Genomic DNA, 17,869 nt, shown 5'->3' on the forward strand with positions numbered 1-17,869 from the left:
ATCACTTTATTATATGTGAATTACACCTTATTTTTCATGCTTAATGCTTGCAAATAGTTTCACACAATAGACCCTCTATGCAGAAGTTTACTCTGGTGTCCATGCCGGGGGCTGTTTTGTAGGTAACTCTGCTTAGGATGAGGTCATTTAGGTGAGTATTTCAGTTACTAACCTTCTGGGGCATAGGATTCTAACCACCCATCCTGACCTTGAATGATCTTCCCTCCCTCGTTAACAGTGCCACAGTGCACTTCCATGGTGAAGTCTCTGCTCTCTTCGCATTAGGCAGGATGCCCTTCTGGATTTATAATCATATGCAACCAACCGCCATGAGTGGACAGTGCGTGAAAAAAATCAGAAACGCATGCCAACACCCATGTGTTCCTAAACCCCAACCGCGTTCAGACCAGCCAGCAAATTCTCAGAATTAAAAAAAAAGAGAGAGAATGTTAATGATGTACAGAAACTTAGAGATAACCTTAGTCTAATGATCTCACATCACAGAAGAAGAAACTGAGGTTCAAAGTGGTAGAATTCACCCAGAATAACCCGGCAAAATTATGAAGGCGCCAGAGCTACTGGTTTTCCAATCTATTCCTTGTAAACACACACACACACACACACACACACACACACACACACACACCCTCTTTGGGACTATGGGTATAATTCTCTTTTTCTGAACACACCAGACATTCTACAAGGCACTGCAGAAGTTTCCAGGATTTCCACTTATGATGGCTAAATTGGAATGTTACGACATCTGCCCTATTTTTCAGGCAATTTCTCAACACAAAACCAATGCCAATTAATCGGCATGTAGCACATTTAACTGAAGCATCTGAAGCGCAGTTGTGATCTTGGAGCTTAACTACACGCGCTGAAAAGGAAGGAGAGACCTTTTCTATTTCAAGAATGTGTGACAGAACAGATTATGGAATCAGGATTCCAGTCTCGGCCTTTCTATGAAGCTAGCTGTTTGACTTCAGCTGAGTCTTTCTGAACTTTGGTTCCTTCTTCACCATAGGAAAAGGAGTAGGTTTAGATCAAGCATTTACTCGTCCCGAGGAAGGGCATTAGGACGTCCATGAATCCCTAGAGGTTACAGGCAAAATTCAATGTATATATGCCTTTTTCTAAGAAATGGTTTCACGGGTTTCATCCGATTCTCAGTGGGGTCTGCAATTCCACAATTCTGTGTATATTTTTTTTTCAAGTGGTACTAGTCCCATTTGCATTAATGGACAAGAAAGCACCAAGGCAAGCTGAGTTAAAACTGGGCTCCTCACAATTGTGTCATTCCACAGTCAGAGTGACAATCCTCCAATCTTTCACCTCTCTTGACCTTAAATGTTCCAAAAATCCAACTATCTTAACAAACGGTCCACAGCTTTTAGTCTACGCAAGGTACTGAAAGTGGTACATGGATAAAGGAGACACTGACCTGCCTGCATGGAGCTTACGCTCTCACCGGGGCAAAGACAAGCCTCCGGATCACTATCATGCCAAGCAGCCTCACAGACAGACTACTGTGATTCAAAAGAAGGAAAGTGTATCCTGTTGGGGAAATCATGGAAGGGCATACGGAGGAAGCGGTATTGGGGGTGAGATGTGCAGGGTGAACAAGATTTTGATCTGCTGGGGTAGGGGGAGAATAAGAGGGCATCTTTGGTGGAGGGATTCTCGTAGGCCAAAAGAATAGAAACAGAAAGAAGCATGGGGCTTGTGTAAGGCACAGGAAATAATCCAGATTCCCTGTAGAGCTGCCTGGGGTGGGAGGAGAGGAGTTGTGAATGACATTGTGTAAAATCTTTGAACGAGAATGGTGTTGGTACTCAATGTTATAAGCAATGGAGATTTCCAAAGGTTTACGGACGAAGGGAGTAAAATCATAGAATTATAGAAACTCTGAATTAAAGATCTCTTTACCCCTGTTTTAGGGACAAGAGAGTCAGAACAAGAACCCAGAGAGCTTGCCAGATTCCTAAGTCCAAATTCTTTGCATTATACCAGCCGCCTCACGAGGTCCCACTGGTAGCAGTGTGTAGGGTGGAGAAGGAAGAGTTCAGGCAGGAGACCAATATGGCAGCCATTACAGGAGTCCAAGTGAGAATTTAAGGTGGAATAAAGAGAACCTGAGCATCAGGGGAGGGAGGCAGTCAGAGGAGGGGCTGGGGCTGGGGGCGGCCATGAAATATCCCTTTTCTCTGCTCCATGAAGCTCAGAGCATTACGTGTTCATTCACATCAGAGGGGTGTGGCATTTGATTTCACTCACCGGCAGGTCCAGAGTCAACCGGTCCATCCGTACTCAGCTTATGAACTCTTAGCCCTCCCAACTCCCCTTCAGTACTGTGCATTCTCTAGAGAAAAGAGGCCAGAAATCACGCCGGCAGTGATCATAAGCAGCCCTGGAACTGTTCCTTTAAGGGACCGGTAGATGACTTTAGGATTCAGGCAACTCTGAGGGTTTTCTTTCTGGCTTTGCTAGAGTGCCAGGCATACCATGGCTCAAAACCACTTAGCAAATGAGGTTCCTCCAGCCCACAGGAGTGCTTCCCTGGGGGCTTCTGACCCATGCAGGAATGTCTGGCATAGAGGGGTCCCTTCCAGTGTTTTTCCCTTCAGTGGCCGGTCTCTGGATCACCAGCATCACCTCAGGTCTCTTGCTTTGTCCCTTGTCCAGACCCGTCAGCTCATCAACTCTGTGACTGGCTCATCTTTCTTGAACTGGGATGTCAGGAGTCTGAGTATGTCTGACCAAGAACATAGGTGTGACAAAAGCTGGATAGTGTGAATGGCAAACATCCAGTTGTGCAGAATGCTAAGTCTATAGTCTGACTTTTCCCCTTCTATGTTGGCCTTTCATTTGTGCCAGTTTCGTAAAGACAGAACCAACAAGGGAATCAGGAGAAGCAGCTTCTAGGAGAAAGAAAGTATCAACCCAACAGATTATTTTCTTGCCAGAGGAATGGCCACACGTAACAGGCGTGCGGTAAAGAGGGGACAGTGAATCAGTGACATCTTTTTGATGCTTGTCTTATCAGTTCCTCTTTCTCATGAACCGAGAGGATGACGATCATCGAGGCCAGCCAGTTGATTTCAACGGGCCATGTGGGACAGTCACTTTTCACTTTCCACCGTAAACTGTGCCCAAACAGTGCTGGTATGGAGCAGGTGTTCAGACAGGCTTAGCTTAGTTTTCTCTCCCTTCCCCAGACCCCCCACTGGCAGATTCGCTCTGACACCTCAGGCTTCATGACGAGGACTAAACCGGATTTCGCTACAAACAACACCTTCAAGTCCTTCTGTCGTGAAAGAAGGCTGTACTCACTGCGGTTTAGCAAGCCATCTCTTGAGGCAAACAACCTACATTCAAGTCCCATCTCCGTTCACTACGAGCTTACAGCCTCAAGCAACTTCTCTGACCTCTTTACACCTTGATTTCCATTAAAACGGGGATAATGAAAGTGGGTAACCAATAAGGCTGGTGTGAAGGATAAATGAGTTAACAAGGTGGTGCATATCAAGCACGCCGGGTAAGTACTTAAAGAACTCCAGCTGCTTTTCATAAGGGAGCTCTGAAGTTTGAGTCTACTGAACATCTGGTGATTCATAGCTTCGGGCTAGGGGCCAGTAAAGGGGACCAAGGTGCCATCCAGATACACCAGCTGTGCACCGAAGCAGCACTGCAAGACTCGGCCAAGTATCAAGGACAACACAGTGGTTCCACACCTGCCCTACTTGAGCAATAGTTTAGGCTAATCCACCTTCTTTATTCCTCTAACCTGGGTGATTATTGGCCCGAGGCTGGCCTCCAAAGGCCTGCACGTGGCCTCCTTGGTTTGTACGTTTAAAAACAAAAGAGAGGGGCGCCTGGGTGGCTCAGTCCGTGCAGTGTCTGACTTCGGCTCAGGTCATGATCTCAGTCCGTGAGTTTGAGCCCCGCATCGGGCTCTGTGCTGACGGCTCAGAGCCCGGAGCCTTCTTTGGATTCTGTGTCTCCCTCTCTCTCTGCCCCTCCCCTGCTCATGCTCTGTCTCTGTCTCAAAAATAAACAAAAACATTAAAAAAAAAAATTTAAAAACAAAAGAGAGACAGAGAGCTCTAGCCATCTGAGTCAGGGTGGCTATTTTGTGCCTCTTCACTTCGATTTGGGTTTGGTTTTTCTATTTCTAGACATCAGGCCCTGTCGCCCTCCCGGTGTTTCAGGCCGTCGGAGCTACGTGGGGATTTAGGAACCATCTAATGTGCTTGTTTTGGAGCCAAGGAAACCGAAGCCCTGGGTAGTGAGTAAAGTTGCTCGAGATCACCCAGCTAGTCAGCTCAAAGTCAAAACTCGTTCTGTCGGGAGGTCCGGTGTCCCAGGCCGTGCGCGCTCCCAGGCCCAGCTGGGTTCGGTTTCCTGAACCCTGGCTAACTTTTCTGTCCTGTCCCCAGGGAGCCCCCACCTTCCCTGGTGCACACCACGACTTTTCTTCAGCTCAGCTCCTGCCTGCCCCTGGCGCCTCAGACACTCCTGGTCTTCCTGTCCGCTCTTGCCCACACACATCCTTGATGGGAACTGTCCTGCCCTGTCCTGCAAACCCGACTGCTTCCAGCCCAAGTGCGTCTGCGCCTTAGGGCCTGTGAGGTTTCAGGAGCCCGGCCCGGGTGACATCCAGATGGACACCGGGAAAGCTCTTCTTTGCCCCAGAACCTGTTCCTCTCTGTTCTTCTCTTCCCACTCCATTTTCCTCTGTCTTCCCGACTCTCTGTTGCTCAATCTCCCTCAGTCTTCCTCCTCTGCTTCCTATCCCCCGTTCTCCTCTTTTCTCTCCAGCTCCCAGCCCGGTCCCCTTGTCCCTCTTCTCTCCCTCCGTCCTCACTTTCCCGTTCCTGGTCCTGCCTGCGCTCTGCCCCTTTCCCTCTCCTCCTTTTCGTCCCCCCACCCTCCCCCGTCTCTTCCTCCACTCCCTTCCTCTCACCCTTCCACACATCTGTTTCTAATCTGAGCCCTCGAGGCGCCCGTTTGAAACAAAAAAGCTCCCCCCACCCTCAGGAACCTGGCACAAAAATTCCTGAATAAACCTTCCTCCCTCCTCCGATCCTCCCGCTTCCCCAGATACTCCTGAAACTGACCACCAGCCCCCCCTCCCAATCCTCCGCATCAGACGGTTCACGCCCAAAGTCCCCCCGGAGACGGCGCCCCCCCCCCCCGCCCCCGGCCCCCAGCCCGCTCCCGGGCCCAGATGTGCGAGCCGCTGGCGATGGCCGACCGGGCGGGTCTCCGCGGCCAGATGTGTGCCCCCGCCCCCCAACCCCGCGCGGCGAGCGGGGACCCGGGCGCCCGCGCTCCCTGGGGGCCGCGGGGACGGCCTTGCGGAGCTGGCCCGCGCTCGCGAGCACTCACCTAGCCAGAGGAGGAGGAGGAGGAGGCTCATCCCGACGCCCCGGGCGCGGGCGCTCCCCCGCTCAGCCGCTGCTGGGCTCCGGGCCGGCGGGGCGCAGCCGACGGACCTCGGGCGAGCCGGGCGCGGCGCCTCGGGGTGCGCGCGGGGCGGCCGCAGCCATGTGCCGGCGCGGGAGCCGTCCCCGCGCCCGGTCCCCGCGCCCCCCGCCACCCCCCCGGCGCCGAGGGGCAGCTCGAGCCCGGACGGGAGCGGGGACCAGGGTCGGGGAGGACAGGGCCAGGCGGGAAGACGCTACCGCTCCGCGGAACACTTTTCCCTGTTAGGAAAGAAAAAAGAAGTGAAGAAAGAGGGGGGGGGGGAGAAAAGAGTGAGCTGGAACCACATGGTCGCCTCCCACCGGCAGCCCCTCCCTCGCCCCCCCCCCCCCCCCCCCCCGCGCCCGCCCTCGCGCAGCCGGGCCCGCCGCCGGGGCCGGGAGGGCAGGGGGCCGGGCCGCACCGACCCGCGCGGGGGATCGGCCGAGGCCTGGCTCCGTTCTCCGTTCTCACTTTGTGCCTCTCTCCCCTTCTCCCTGGCATCTCATTTTCTCGCCCCCACTCACCCTCTGTGCTTCCAACTCTCTCCCTCATCTGCCCTCCCTCCCGCCACCGTCTCTCTCTCTCTCTCTCTCTTTCTTCATTTCTCTCCCATTTACATTCTTCTGGCCGCTCCCCTCTCACCTCCTCCCTCCTCTCCCTTCTTCCCTCGCTCCTTCTCTCCTCTGCTCGGCCCTCCCTGTCTGGCTGCGTCGTAGGAAAGCGCAGGCTGACCATAAGGACGGTTAGGCGTGGAAGGGACTGCGACGGTCCGGCAGCCCTCCGCTGGCTGCTCCCTGCCTGCTTGGGAACCCCAGCCACCCTTCGCCTGGCCCTCCCTTGGCCTTTCGCATTCGCTCGCTCTCTCTTTCTGCTGTCAGTATTTACAGCAGCCCATCCTCAGATCCCCCGGGGGAGTGGGCCGTCCAGACCTCAGTGGAACTGGTCCATTAGGAAGCACTGCACGTGGCTCTGGCCCAAGTAGGCATCACTCCCTTCCAGAAAGAAAAGGCAGAAGGCGTGCAATTCCCTCCTCGCCAGGGCCACGCTCCTGGGACCCGCCTGCCGGCCAGTGGCACAGGTGGGAGCTGGCCTAAGGGAGGGAGAGGTCTGCCCTAGAGGGCCCTGGAGCACAGAGGCTAGAGGATACTAGAGGAAAGGGCAGTAGGGGCCACGCTCGGGTCTCCACTGCCTGGAGCACGACGTGTGGCACACACGCCTCCTGGGCTCTGGGAAACCGTGGAGCTGCGCTCTCTGGTCCCCAGACTCTGGATGTTCCTGGAGCAGTGACTTCTCTTTCAGCCACATTGAGGCATGAGGACCCGCTCCTCTCCAGCCTCACCGTGTCTATGAGTGAGAGCTGCTCCCCCCCCCCACCCCGCGCTGAGAAGTTGGGGATGCTTTCCAAGAGATGAACCCCTCCAGGCCTGTTAGGCTTGCCTGATCACACATTTGCCCCATCTTTCCAGGCCTCTCTCTAGGAGTCTTAGATCCCAGGAGCTGTATAGTACCCTCTGGTCCTAAGGAAAACCAACCCATCTCATAGATGAGGAAAGCAGAGGCTTGGAGAGGTAGGGGACTCTCGCCACATCGCTCAGAAGGGAGGGTCAAGGCAGGGGCTGTCGTGGCGGCTTTGGGATCAGCTGTAAGTTCCTTTAGAATGCCAACGTTTATCTGTGTTGTCTCTGCTTCTTCAGTAATGATTTATTCATCTACTGTGCACCAGGTGCTTTTTTTAGGGTGAGGACACAAAGCAAGTAGAACTTGGTTATGGACATTATTTCAATATTTGGAACTAATATGTCAGGGCACCGACTACAGACCACGAATTATGTTAATTATTTAACATTTGTCTTTGCATTTAATTCTTAGAGCAATGCTAAGGGATAGGCGTTTTTAAAAAAAAATGTTTATTTACTTTTGAGAGAGAGAGCAAGTGTGAGTGGGGAAGGGGTGGAGAGACAGAGAGAGAGAGAGAGAGAGAGAGAGAGAGAGAGAATCCTAAGCAGGCTCCATGCCATCAGTGCAGAGCCCCACGGGGGGGCTTGATCTCGTGAATGAGATCATGACCTGAGGGGAAAGCAAGAGTTGGACACTTACCCGACTGAGCCACCCAGGTGCCAGGAAGAGGCATTTTTAACTCCATCTTTTTTTTTTTTAATTTTTTTTTTCAACGTTTATTTATTTTGGGGACAGAGAGAGACAGAGCATGAACGGGGGAGGGGCAGAGAGAGAGGGAGACACAGAATCGGAAACAGGCTCCAGGCTCTGAGCCATCAGCCCAGAGCCCGGCGCGGGGCTCGAACTCCCGGACCAAGAGATCGTGACCTGGCTGAAGTCGGACGCTTAACCGACTGCGCCACCCAGGCGCCCCTAACTCCATCTTAATGATGAGGAAACCAGAAACCAGAGAGATTAATATTATGCCTCATATCACAAAATATTAAAACCTCTCTCTTTTATTAATATTCTAACTTAATATTCTTTTTTTTTTAAATGTTTGTTTATTTTTGAGAGAGATAGAGACAGAGCATGAGAGGGGGAGGGGCAGAGGGAGAGGGAGACCAGAATCCAAAGCAGGCTCCAGGCTCCGGGCTGTCAGCACAGAGCCCGACGCGGGGCCCGAACTCACAAACTGCGAGATCGTGACCTGAACTGAAGTCGGATGCTCAACCGACTGAGCCACCCAGGCGCCCCTTTAATTTAATAATCTAAAATATTATTATTTTATATTATAAAAGATTTAAAAGCTCTCTGACTCTGAGTAGTTTTATCTTCCATTTTATACTTCTGGTTCAATAGGAGAAATCGAAATATTCACAACTATAATTCACATGGGAATGTGTTGAAACAAGGTTTATTCTTAAAGGCTGACAAAGGTGAGAGGGAAAATAGAGAAGGTGGCTTTTTGTTATTTCTGCTTTAAAATTTTATTTAGTATTTGGAATAATTTCAGGCTTACAGAAAAGTTGCGAGACCAGTACAAAGAATTCTTGGGTACCCTTCACCCAGATTCCTCCTTTTTATTTCTTTCTAAGGGAGATCTTTTTGCAAAGGTTTTAAAGCCCCATTTCTAATCCCCCTACCACTGTGGCCTTTCTCCTGAACCTTGTGACACCATTTATTGCTTAAGGGCTGGTGTGCACAGGACAGATGTGTGTGGGTGTAAGCATGCGTGTGTTTAAACCTACATTGCTCAAGCTGGAAGGTAACAAGACTTCACTCCAAGACATGAGTCATCAGCAAAGGAAATGGATCGCCTGGGCTGAGATTAGGTCATAAACACTCGGTTTTCCCAGGTCCAAAGTCTTATAACCAGTAGACATTTGGCATATGTTCCTTGGAAAGAGCTTTGTGTCCCTGAAGATGACTGTCGCTTTACCTGAAGCCTCTTATCTACTATCCCGCATCTGTGGGCCCCAAGTGGACAGTGCCTTGGGACGGTTCATAACTCAGCAGCCCATTGCGTACCTACGCCATAGCCCACGCTGACCCAGCTGGGTGACACGGGAATCAAAAGAGCCATGTGGCAGTCCTTACCCTAAATGGACCTCTCCGTCCCGTGGGAGAGGAAAAGTCAACATGTGAACTGTTTCAGCAACAATATGAGAAAGCTATGTAGTTAAGTGCCTGAATAAATTATCCTGACAGTACGAAACACTGGGCATTCCAAGAAAGGAGGGAGCACTGTCGGCTGGGTGGTGGTGAAGTTTCCCTGGGAGAACAACGCTGGAGTCAAGCCTTGGGGGATGATGAACAGAATAGAATTTCATTAGATGAGAAGACCTGAGGAGGACCATTGCGGGGGGGGGGGGGCGCATTTCTAGACAATGACGCAGAGGTAGAGTTTGATGTACTGGGGGGGGGGTATTGAATGAAATGAAATACATGAAAGGAAAAACCGATGGACAAGCGAAGTCCCCTGGAACGGATAGCCTGAAGCAAAAATGGTGGAGTCCTGAATGCGAGGCAAAGGATTCTGGAAACGATTCTGTGGCTTCTCCAGACTCACTGACAAAACTTTTAGCAGAGGGGACTTTGATGAGAACCATATTTTAGGAAACAGAAATTGGCAGCTTTTGCCCAGAGGTGATCCCAATGACGGCCAAGGGTGGAGGGTTTCTGCACCCCCTTTCCTATCCATCAGGCTCCCTCCCCCATGCATTATGGTGACAGCTAACATTTTCTCAGTGTTTTCTTCTTCTTTTTTTTTTTAATGTTTATTTATTTATTTTGAGAGAGAGAGAGGCAGGGATTGGGGAAGGGTCAGAGAGAGGGAGAGAGAGAATCCCAAGCAGGCTCCGTGCTGTCAGCACAGACCGGATGTGGGGCTCGAACCCACGAACCAAGAGATCAGGACCTGAGCTGAACACAAGAGTCGGATGCTTAACCGACTGAGCCACCCAGGTGCCCAGCTCAGTATCTTCTAAAGTGATAACACATGCAGTTTCAAGACAAGTCCCTTATCCTCCCCACTCAATGGGGGAGCCAAGAGCACCACCCTACATTTCTTTTGTACAGGAATTTTAATTTTTTTTAAAGCTTATTTATTTATTTTGAGAGAGAGAGAGCACGCGCAAGCATGCATGTGGGAAGGGCAGACAAAGAGGGAAAGAATCCCAAGCAGCCTCCCTCCGAGTTATCAGTGCCCGACACCAGGCTCAAACTCGGATCCACTCAGGAACTGAACCATGAGATCATGATTTGGGGCTGAAATAAAGAGTCGGATGCTTAACGGACTGAGCCACCCAGGTGCCCCTGTACGGGAATTTTAGAACCACCACAGGGTGCATGAAAACATTAAACGAAAAACCTGAAGCAGAGAAACTGATCAGGACTTGTTGCATCACATGGGGAGATCACATGAGGGTTGTGAAACAAACAAGGAAGATACTTGGAAGACAGATTACACAGGTCATAGCCAATGGTCATCGTAGTGGGGGGGATGAAAGAGACACCAAAAATAAGTGATCTCATATATTGTTATATATGCTAAGATTAATAACATTTATTTACTGACCTCCTAGTCAATTCCAGGGCTTAGAAACATCATCAATAAGCCCCACAACACCATATTATAATGAGGACGTTAAGGTTCGGAGAGATTAAATCAATTGCTTATAGTTCTATGTAAACAACTGAGGCAGGACATAAAGTCAGAAGACTGAAAGCCCCTATACTTCACTGTCTTTTGATGATACCACTAACAAACTAGGGAAGTCAAGTAAGTTAACTTATCAGGAAGGGAAAGATACATTTGAGACATGGTAACTTTCAGGGGATGGTAAACCATCATTTGTCATCCATCTATCCATGCATCCATCCATTTTTTTCTATTTTTTTCTTTCAATCGGCAATTCAGTGGAAAATCAATGGTGAACAAAGCCAAAGTTGCCCTTGCCCTCCAGATGTTTATGGTGAGTTAAGGAGAATGGATAATTTAAGCAGTCACGATGGGCAATGAGAAGTAATCTGAACGGGAAAGGGCACAGCACCATGGGGCTGATGGCAGGACCCTGTACCGAGCGGAGGAGCCGTCCAGGGAGACCTCCCCGGGGCGGGAAAAAGCCCTGTAAACATAGGGGGCAGGGAACAAAGTGACGAAGCTCTTCGTGGCTTCGTGGCTTTGAGTAGGTCATCTGGCTTCACCGAGCCTTCCTTTCCTCTTTCCCCAACACTGTTCCGAGGAAGAAAGGAGATTCTGAAGAAAGTGCCTACCACAGTGTAACCCACAGGAGACTCAGTAAATATTTGTTCCGGCAAGATAACTTGAGTTCATAGGATCCCCTTCCCCGCAGTAAAAAGGAGCCAACTTCTGTCTCATTTCCTTTTTCTACTAAAACAAGGTTATCTTTTAATGTTCTTTCCTGTCTCGCAAGGATGCTTCTTGACCTGGCTCTTCAGTGTGCTGGTTCTTTTTCTGGCTGAACAGTACGAGGCCACGGCTGGCTTGCAGGGTCATGACTGGAGGCTGTGTCTAGGGATCCCTGTGAGCTAATGGGGGCCAAGGAATAAGGAGTTCTTCCAAAGGTAGAGAAAGCAGCTCTTTTCCACCCAGAGGGCCGGGGACTGGGGGAGAAGTGCCAATTGCCGGGCCCTGCTCTGTCCCACCCTGTGAGAGGACAGTCCCCAACTTTGATCCGTGTGGCCAGCTGAGAAGGCAGGATGCACAGACCTGTCCCTCGACCCCATTGGGGTCTGGAGGGGGCCAGTGGGAGAATCAAGAGCCAAGATGAAACACAGAGGTGTATGTAGCTGCTGAGCCGAAGGATGTACAGTCAGAATCTTTACTGCCCTTCCTCCCAGAGGTCAGCAAGATCTGGGGGTCCCCGGCTTTTCCCTACATCCCACTTTCAGTTTCTGCTAAACTCACACCCTCGGAGAGGCAGTTTAGACTTTGGAGGAAGACCGGCTGATTTCATTTTTCAGGGTGCCTGGGTGGCTCAGTCGGTTAAGTGTCCAACTCTTGGTTTCAGCTCAGGTCATGATTTCACAGTTCATGGGTTCAAGCCCCCCATCGGGCTCTGTGCTGACAGTGCAGAGCCCGCTTGGGAGTCTCTCTCTCTCCCTCTCTCTCTGTCCCTCTTACACTTGTGCTGTCTTTGTCTCTCTCAAAGTAAATAAATAAACTTAAATTAAAAAAAAAACGGTTTTATTTTTAAGTAATCTCTCGACCCAACACGGGGCTCGAACTTAGAACCCTGAGATACAAGAGTCACACGCTCTACCGACTAAGCTAGCCAGGAGCCAAAGGCAGGCTGGTTTGAGATTCTCGCTAGTCTCCTTACTGTGGCCAACTTGGGCAAGTTTCCTAACCTCTCTCAGCCTCCCCTATTTCAGCTGTAAGATGTCTCTTGGGGTTGATCAGAAGATCATGTGAAAGCCTAACACAGGGCACATGGGTGGTCGGTAAGAGTTAAGCTCCCTTCTCTGTTCTCTCTTTATTTTTTTTAATTTTTTTTTTAAATTTTATTTTTTTGAACGTTTATTTATTTTTGGGACAGAGAGATACAGAGCATGAACACGGGAGGGGCAGAGAGAGAGGGAGACACAGAATCGGAAACAGGCTCTAGGCTCCGAGCCATCAGCCCAGAGCCCGACGCGGGGCTCGAACTCCCGGACCGCGAGATCGTGACCTGGCTGAAGTCGGACGCTTAACCGACTGCGCCACCCAGGCGCCCCTGTTCTCTCTTTATTAATGCAACAGCAAGCGCCCTGACGCCAGTCTACGTGGTAATTGGATCTCTGCATGCTCCTTTCACCCCTCGGAGACTGGGAGGACAGAATCTCCTCCCTTGAAGGGTGAAGTCTTATAGCTTCCCTAGAAACACACAGCAAAAGGAGAAGTAAAAGCATCGGTAGCTTTCTCCCTCCCCTCATTCCCCACCTCTGAGTTGAGATCGACGCCGGAAGGTTTTTCTTTGGTTAATGATACTCAGAATTAGGGGCACCTGGGTGGCTCGGCTGGTTAAGTGTCCGGCTCTTGATTTCCGCTCCGGTAACGATCTCACGGTTCGTGGATTCAAGCCCCACAAGGAGCTTCATGCTAGCAGCGTGGAGCCTGCTTGGGATTTGAGATTCTCGCTCTCCTTGTCTCTCTCTGCCCTTCTTCTGCTTGTGCTCTCTCTCTCTCTCAAAATAAGTAAACAAAAACTTAAAAAAAATTTTAATAATTATTTGAGAGAGAGAGAGAGAGAGAGAGAGAGCGTGAGCAGGGGAGGGGCAGAGAGAGAGAGAGAGGAAGGCACAGAATCCAAAGCAGGCTCCAAGCTCCGAGCTGTCAGCACAGAGCCCGGCGCGGGGCTCAAACTCATGAACCGTGAGATCATGACCTGATTGGTTAAACCCAGCCGCTTAACCGATTCAGCCACCAGGCGCTCCAACAAATAAAAACTTTAAAAAAATAATAATACTCAGAATTACCCACAAGACCAACTGTCCTAAGGAAACCAAATGGGAGAAGAATAAGATTAAGCACTAAATTTCAGATCGTCGGATCTAAAGGAGTATTAGGGGCCACTCATCAAACTTGATTATTTTACGGAAAGGACACAAGCTCAGAGAGGAACAGCACCTCGTCTAGGGCCACACAGCTAAGTTGGTGGCATGGCAGTTATGAGAGCCCTAGTCTGATTCCTAGTCCAGCGTCTCATGCAGGCCTGCTGTGGTCCCCTGGGTAACCAGACCCATGCCTGGCTTCATCCTGCAGCCCAACAGAGACCTGGGTGATTTTTCCGAGAACACTCCAGCATGTTTCCCTCTGTGACGTGTAAACACATCGCAGAGAATGCAAACTGCCCAACCAGAAGACAGAAATAATTCATATCTTTCCGGCTGGGGAGCAGTGACTTGCTGTCCCCAGCTAGCACGAACTCTCGTGTCCTTTTCATTCATTCAGTCCTGAAAGCCGCGTTCCAGCCTGAAAGCCTGCATTAGTTCCCCCTCTGGGCAGCTGCTGTCTCCACTATCAAGCTGGATGGGTCCTTCGAGTTCCTTTCAGTTGAACTTCCTCATTTTGCAGACTTAGCCCCAGACAAGGCATGTGCTGTCTCGGGGGTCACAACTCAAGTTAGAGGCAGAGCCAAGTTTGAGACCAGTTACCTAGCGACCAGCCCCCTTTTCCTTCCAGCTGTGTGCAAATTAGCTTACAGCCTCTTCCTGAACAGTCAGGAATGAGAACAGAAAAATCCATGGTGGCAGAAACAGGTGTGATAGGGCTCAGGGAGGAGCTGGGACACTTTTCTTTCTTGCTTGCTTGCTTTCTTGCTTTCTCCCTCTCTCTTTTCTTTCTTTCTTTTTTCTTTTTCTTTCTTCTTTCTTCCTACAAATGGATAAGGCTGTCAAAACCACAGCATAAAACTCAAGACAACATATGCAAAGCCTGAACAGGCCACTAGGGTCCTGTGGGGAACGCGTATTTTTGTGGGCTGAGATGCTGAGAGCTGTCAACAGCTGCTTGCAGCTGCTCTGTGGCAAGACTCATGTGTGTGGTGGCCAGGCCGAGGAGACAGGAGGGGAGGAGAAACATTTCCCACCTTCCCAGCTACCACGCACGACACCAACTTGGGTCGTGGTCATGCAGCCCCTTGCATTGTCTGGCATCTGTCCCGACTATACTATTCCCAGGAGCAGGGGTGAGGAACAGGCCAGCTGCGGTCTGTGCGCTGTGTGAGAGGCAGTGGAGGGTAGGGGATGGAGCCCGATGAGTGACATCAGGAGAGCAGGATTGTATACTACCCGGCACTGGCACTCACCGAGTTCCCTTGAGCGAATTGTTTAACCTCAGGCTTCTGTCTGAAGAAAACAGGGATGCTAGTGCTTTGCGAACTCTCAAGTTCTTTACGGATGCGAGGTAAGGATTGTTAAGAGTGTAAATTGCAGGAAATAGAATGACCTAAGTTGAGTTGGTCGTTCTTCTCTGGGCCCCCTCTTTCTCAGCTGGAGCAGAGAATCGATCAGTCCAGGAGTGTTTAGTGTCTACCCATGATAGACACAGAAGCAGCAGAACCCGGGCTCGGGACTCAGGGTAGCTCTTCCCCTCTGGCTTCCCCGAGGATGTGCTGAGCACAAAGACAAGTTTGGGTGAGTCTGGTCCCTGGATCGCCCAGCCCCAGTCTCAACACAACTCTACCCTAGAGAGAACTGAAAAAAACCTGAAACCTTTCCAGGGCCTGCCTTGCTCCGGGGAAGTCCATGTGACGTCGTTCTGGCCAATGTGTCAGGAGTAAGAGAAGTTTGCTAAGGAGTTTTTGGTAAATATTTGCTTTATGCTATGTGTAAGCCAGAAATGGATTTTGCCTGTAAAGAACATCCAGTTTTAAGGGGAAGCGTATAATGTGTGTGTGTGTGTGTGTGTGTGTGTGTGTATGTGTGTGTGTAAGTAATCTCTACACCCCATATGGGGCTCGAACTTACAACCTGGAGGTCAGGAGTGGCATGCCCTACTGACTGAGCCAGCCAGGTGCCCCTAATGTGTTCTTACATAACCACAAACCTAAGATAAGGCTTTGGCCTAAAACAGGCATAGTCAAGTGCTGTAGAATTTAAAAGGAGGACACTATTATTTCATCCTGTGTAGTCATCAGGGACTGCTTCATGGAGGAGGTGGCATTTGAGATGGATAGAACTTGAACAAGCAAGGTCGGGAGAATCAGACATGTTTCCCAGCGACAGACTCGCCAGCCCCAAACTTCCCCACTATTCTGAGCCACGTTGTAGGTAATCTAACCGTTCTCGCCAGGTGGAAAAATTATAACTGCCAGACATAATCAGATATTACATCTTGTACTCACAGAGCACTTTCTTCAGAGTCCTTTAAAGATACCATCTGAGGCACCTGAGTGGTTCAGTCGGTTGAGCGTCTGACTTCGGCTCAGGTCATGATCTCGCGGTTCGTGAGTTCGAGCCCCGCGTCGGGCTCTGTGCTGACAGCTCAAGAGCCTGGAGCCTGCTTCGGATTCTGTGTCTCCCTCTCTCTCTGCCCCTCCCCTGCTCATGCTCTGTCTCCCTCTCTCTCAGAAATAAACATTTAAAAAAAATTTAAAGATACAATCGAACTCATCCGTCTATAGTGGGCAGGGGTGGATAAACAATAAAGAAGGGGGCTCACAGACATGAAGGGAGGTCTCGAGATTCTAGAGCTGTTTGGAAGGAGAGCCTGCTGATCAGCCTTGGATACAATCTGAGGCCCCTGGGCTTGGCCACATCAGCCTTCATGGAACCTTCCACCTTCATCTTTAGCCACGTAGATGCACAGCCTCCCCTGCGTGTGCACTCACACATACCCTCTAGTTATGGTGGTGGGAGGGCTTTATCCAGTATGCATCATCTAATGACTTCCCATGCACAGTGAAGGTACATGAACTTTCTACAAGGAAGCTCTGTGCTTGGGGTTGGTTCATTATCTCTAACAGCAATTCATGGATGAGCCCAAATAATTCGAGTGCTTTCCCTGGTGACCAGTGAATGCTTTTGTGAGATTCCTGGCTGAGCTTAGGGCTGGCATGTCAAATAGAAGCTAACCTGGTTTCCCAGGGACCATTCTTTAACCCCTCCGAAAAAGCTAACCTGGACAACCACGGGTGGAAAAATCTCCATCCATACATTCAATAGGATGGCTCGTGTAAAACAAACGAACAAAGCCCAGAAAGTAATAAGTGATGATGAGGATGCGGAGAGATTAAGACCCTTGGGGACCCTAGTTGGGAATATAAAATGGTGCAGCTGTTGCGGAAAAAGGTCTGATGATCCCGCAAAGAATTAAACACAGAATTACCATATGGCCCAGCGATTCCACGTCTGGATATATTCTCAAAAGAACTGAAGGCAGGGACCCAAAGAGGTACTTGGACGCCCACGTTCATAACAGCATCGTTTACAATAGCCGAAAGGCAGAAACAACGCAGACGCTCACTGACAGATGAACATATAAACAAAATGTGGCATACCCGTACAATGGAATATTATTCAGCCTTTAAAAGGAAGGAAATTCTGTCCCGTGCGACCACATGGATGAACATTAAGGACACTATGCTAAGTGACATAAGCCAGTCACAAAAGGACAAATATTGTATGATTCCACTTATATGAAGGACGTAGAGTGGTCAAATTCAGACAGAAAGGAGAACAAGACTTTCCAGGGGGCTGGGGGCAGGAGGGAATGGTGTTTAATGGGTACAGCATTTCAGCTTTGCAAGACGAAAGGATTTCTGGAGATGGGTGGTGGTGGTGGTGGCCTAATGATTTGAACGCACTTAATGCCACTGAATTGTACACTTAAAAAATGGCTAAGATGATAAATTTAACGTTACGTGCATTTGGCCACAGTAAGAAAAATTATTCCTCTACAACGTCGGTTCCTTTTTAAAAAATCTACTCCTAGGAGAGCCTGGGTGGCTCAGTCGGTTAGGCATCCGACTTCATTCAGCTCAGGTCATGATCTCGCGGTTTGTGAGTTCGAGTCCAGCATTAGGCTGGACAGCTCGGAGCCTGGAGCCTGCTTCGGATTCTGTGTCCCCCTAGCTCTCTGCCCCTCCCCTGTTCGCACTCTGTCTCTTTCATAAATAAATAAATAAATAAATAATTTTAAAATCTACTCCTAAATGGTCCAGCTCAGCCATGACCTAGTCTACCTTTTGGAGATTATTAATAGAACTCAAATCGCTAAATCTTGAATCAGAAAGCCCAGATTCAAATCTCAATTCTACTGCTTGTTAGCTGTTTGATCTTGTTCTTACTGAGCCTCAATTTCCTGGTCTTTGGTCAAATATAAGATCAACTTTGACTATTTCCTCAGGCAGATGTGCAGATCCAATGAGATAATTTATGCATGTGGTGAGCAAACTGCAGAACACGAAACAAATATGAGAGATTTTTTTTTCCAGAGAACAATGAGGTTCTCTCT

General features: G+C 49.8%; 1 protein-coding gene across 1 annotated transcript in view; it reads right to left on the reverse strand.

Moving 5' to 3' along the window:
- The window catches only part of CLMP (CXADR like membrane protein), a 100,037-nt gene extending 93,782 nt beyond the window's left edge, over positions 1–6,255 (reverse strand). Inside the window, 2 exon segments of the mRNA XM_047877926.1 lie at positions 5,392–5,708; positions 6,112–6,255. Coding sequence (XP_047733882.1) covers positions 5,392–5,422 — 31 coding nt within the window. The 5' untranslated portion in view covers positions 5,423–5,708; positions 6,112–6,255.
- Between the last annotated feature and the right edge of the window lie 11,614 nt (positions 6,256–17,869).

Source organism: Prionailurus viverrinus, chromosome D1 (assembly GCF_022837055.1).
Source record: "Prionailurus viverrinus isolate Anna chromosome D1, UM_Priviv_1.0, whole genome shotgun sequence".
In the NCBI taxonomy this organism is placed as follows: Eukaryota; Metazoa; Chordata; class Mammalia; order Carnivora; family Felidae; genus Prionailurus; species Prionailurus viverrinus.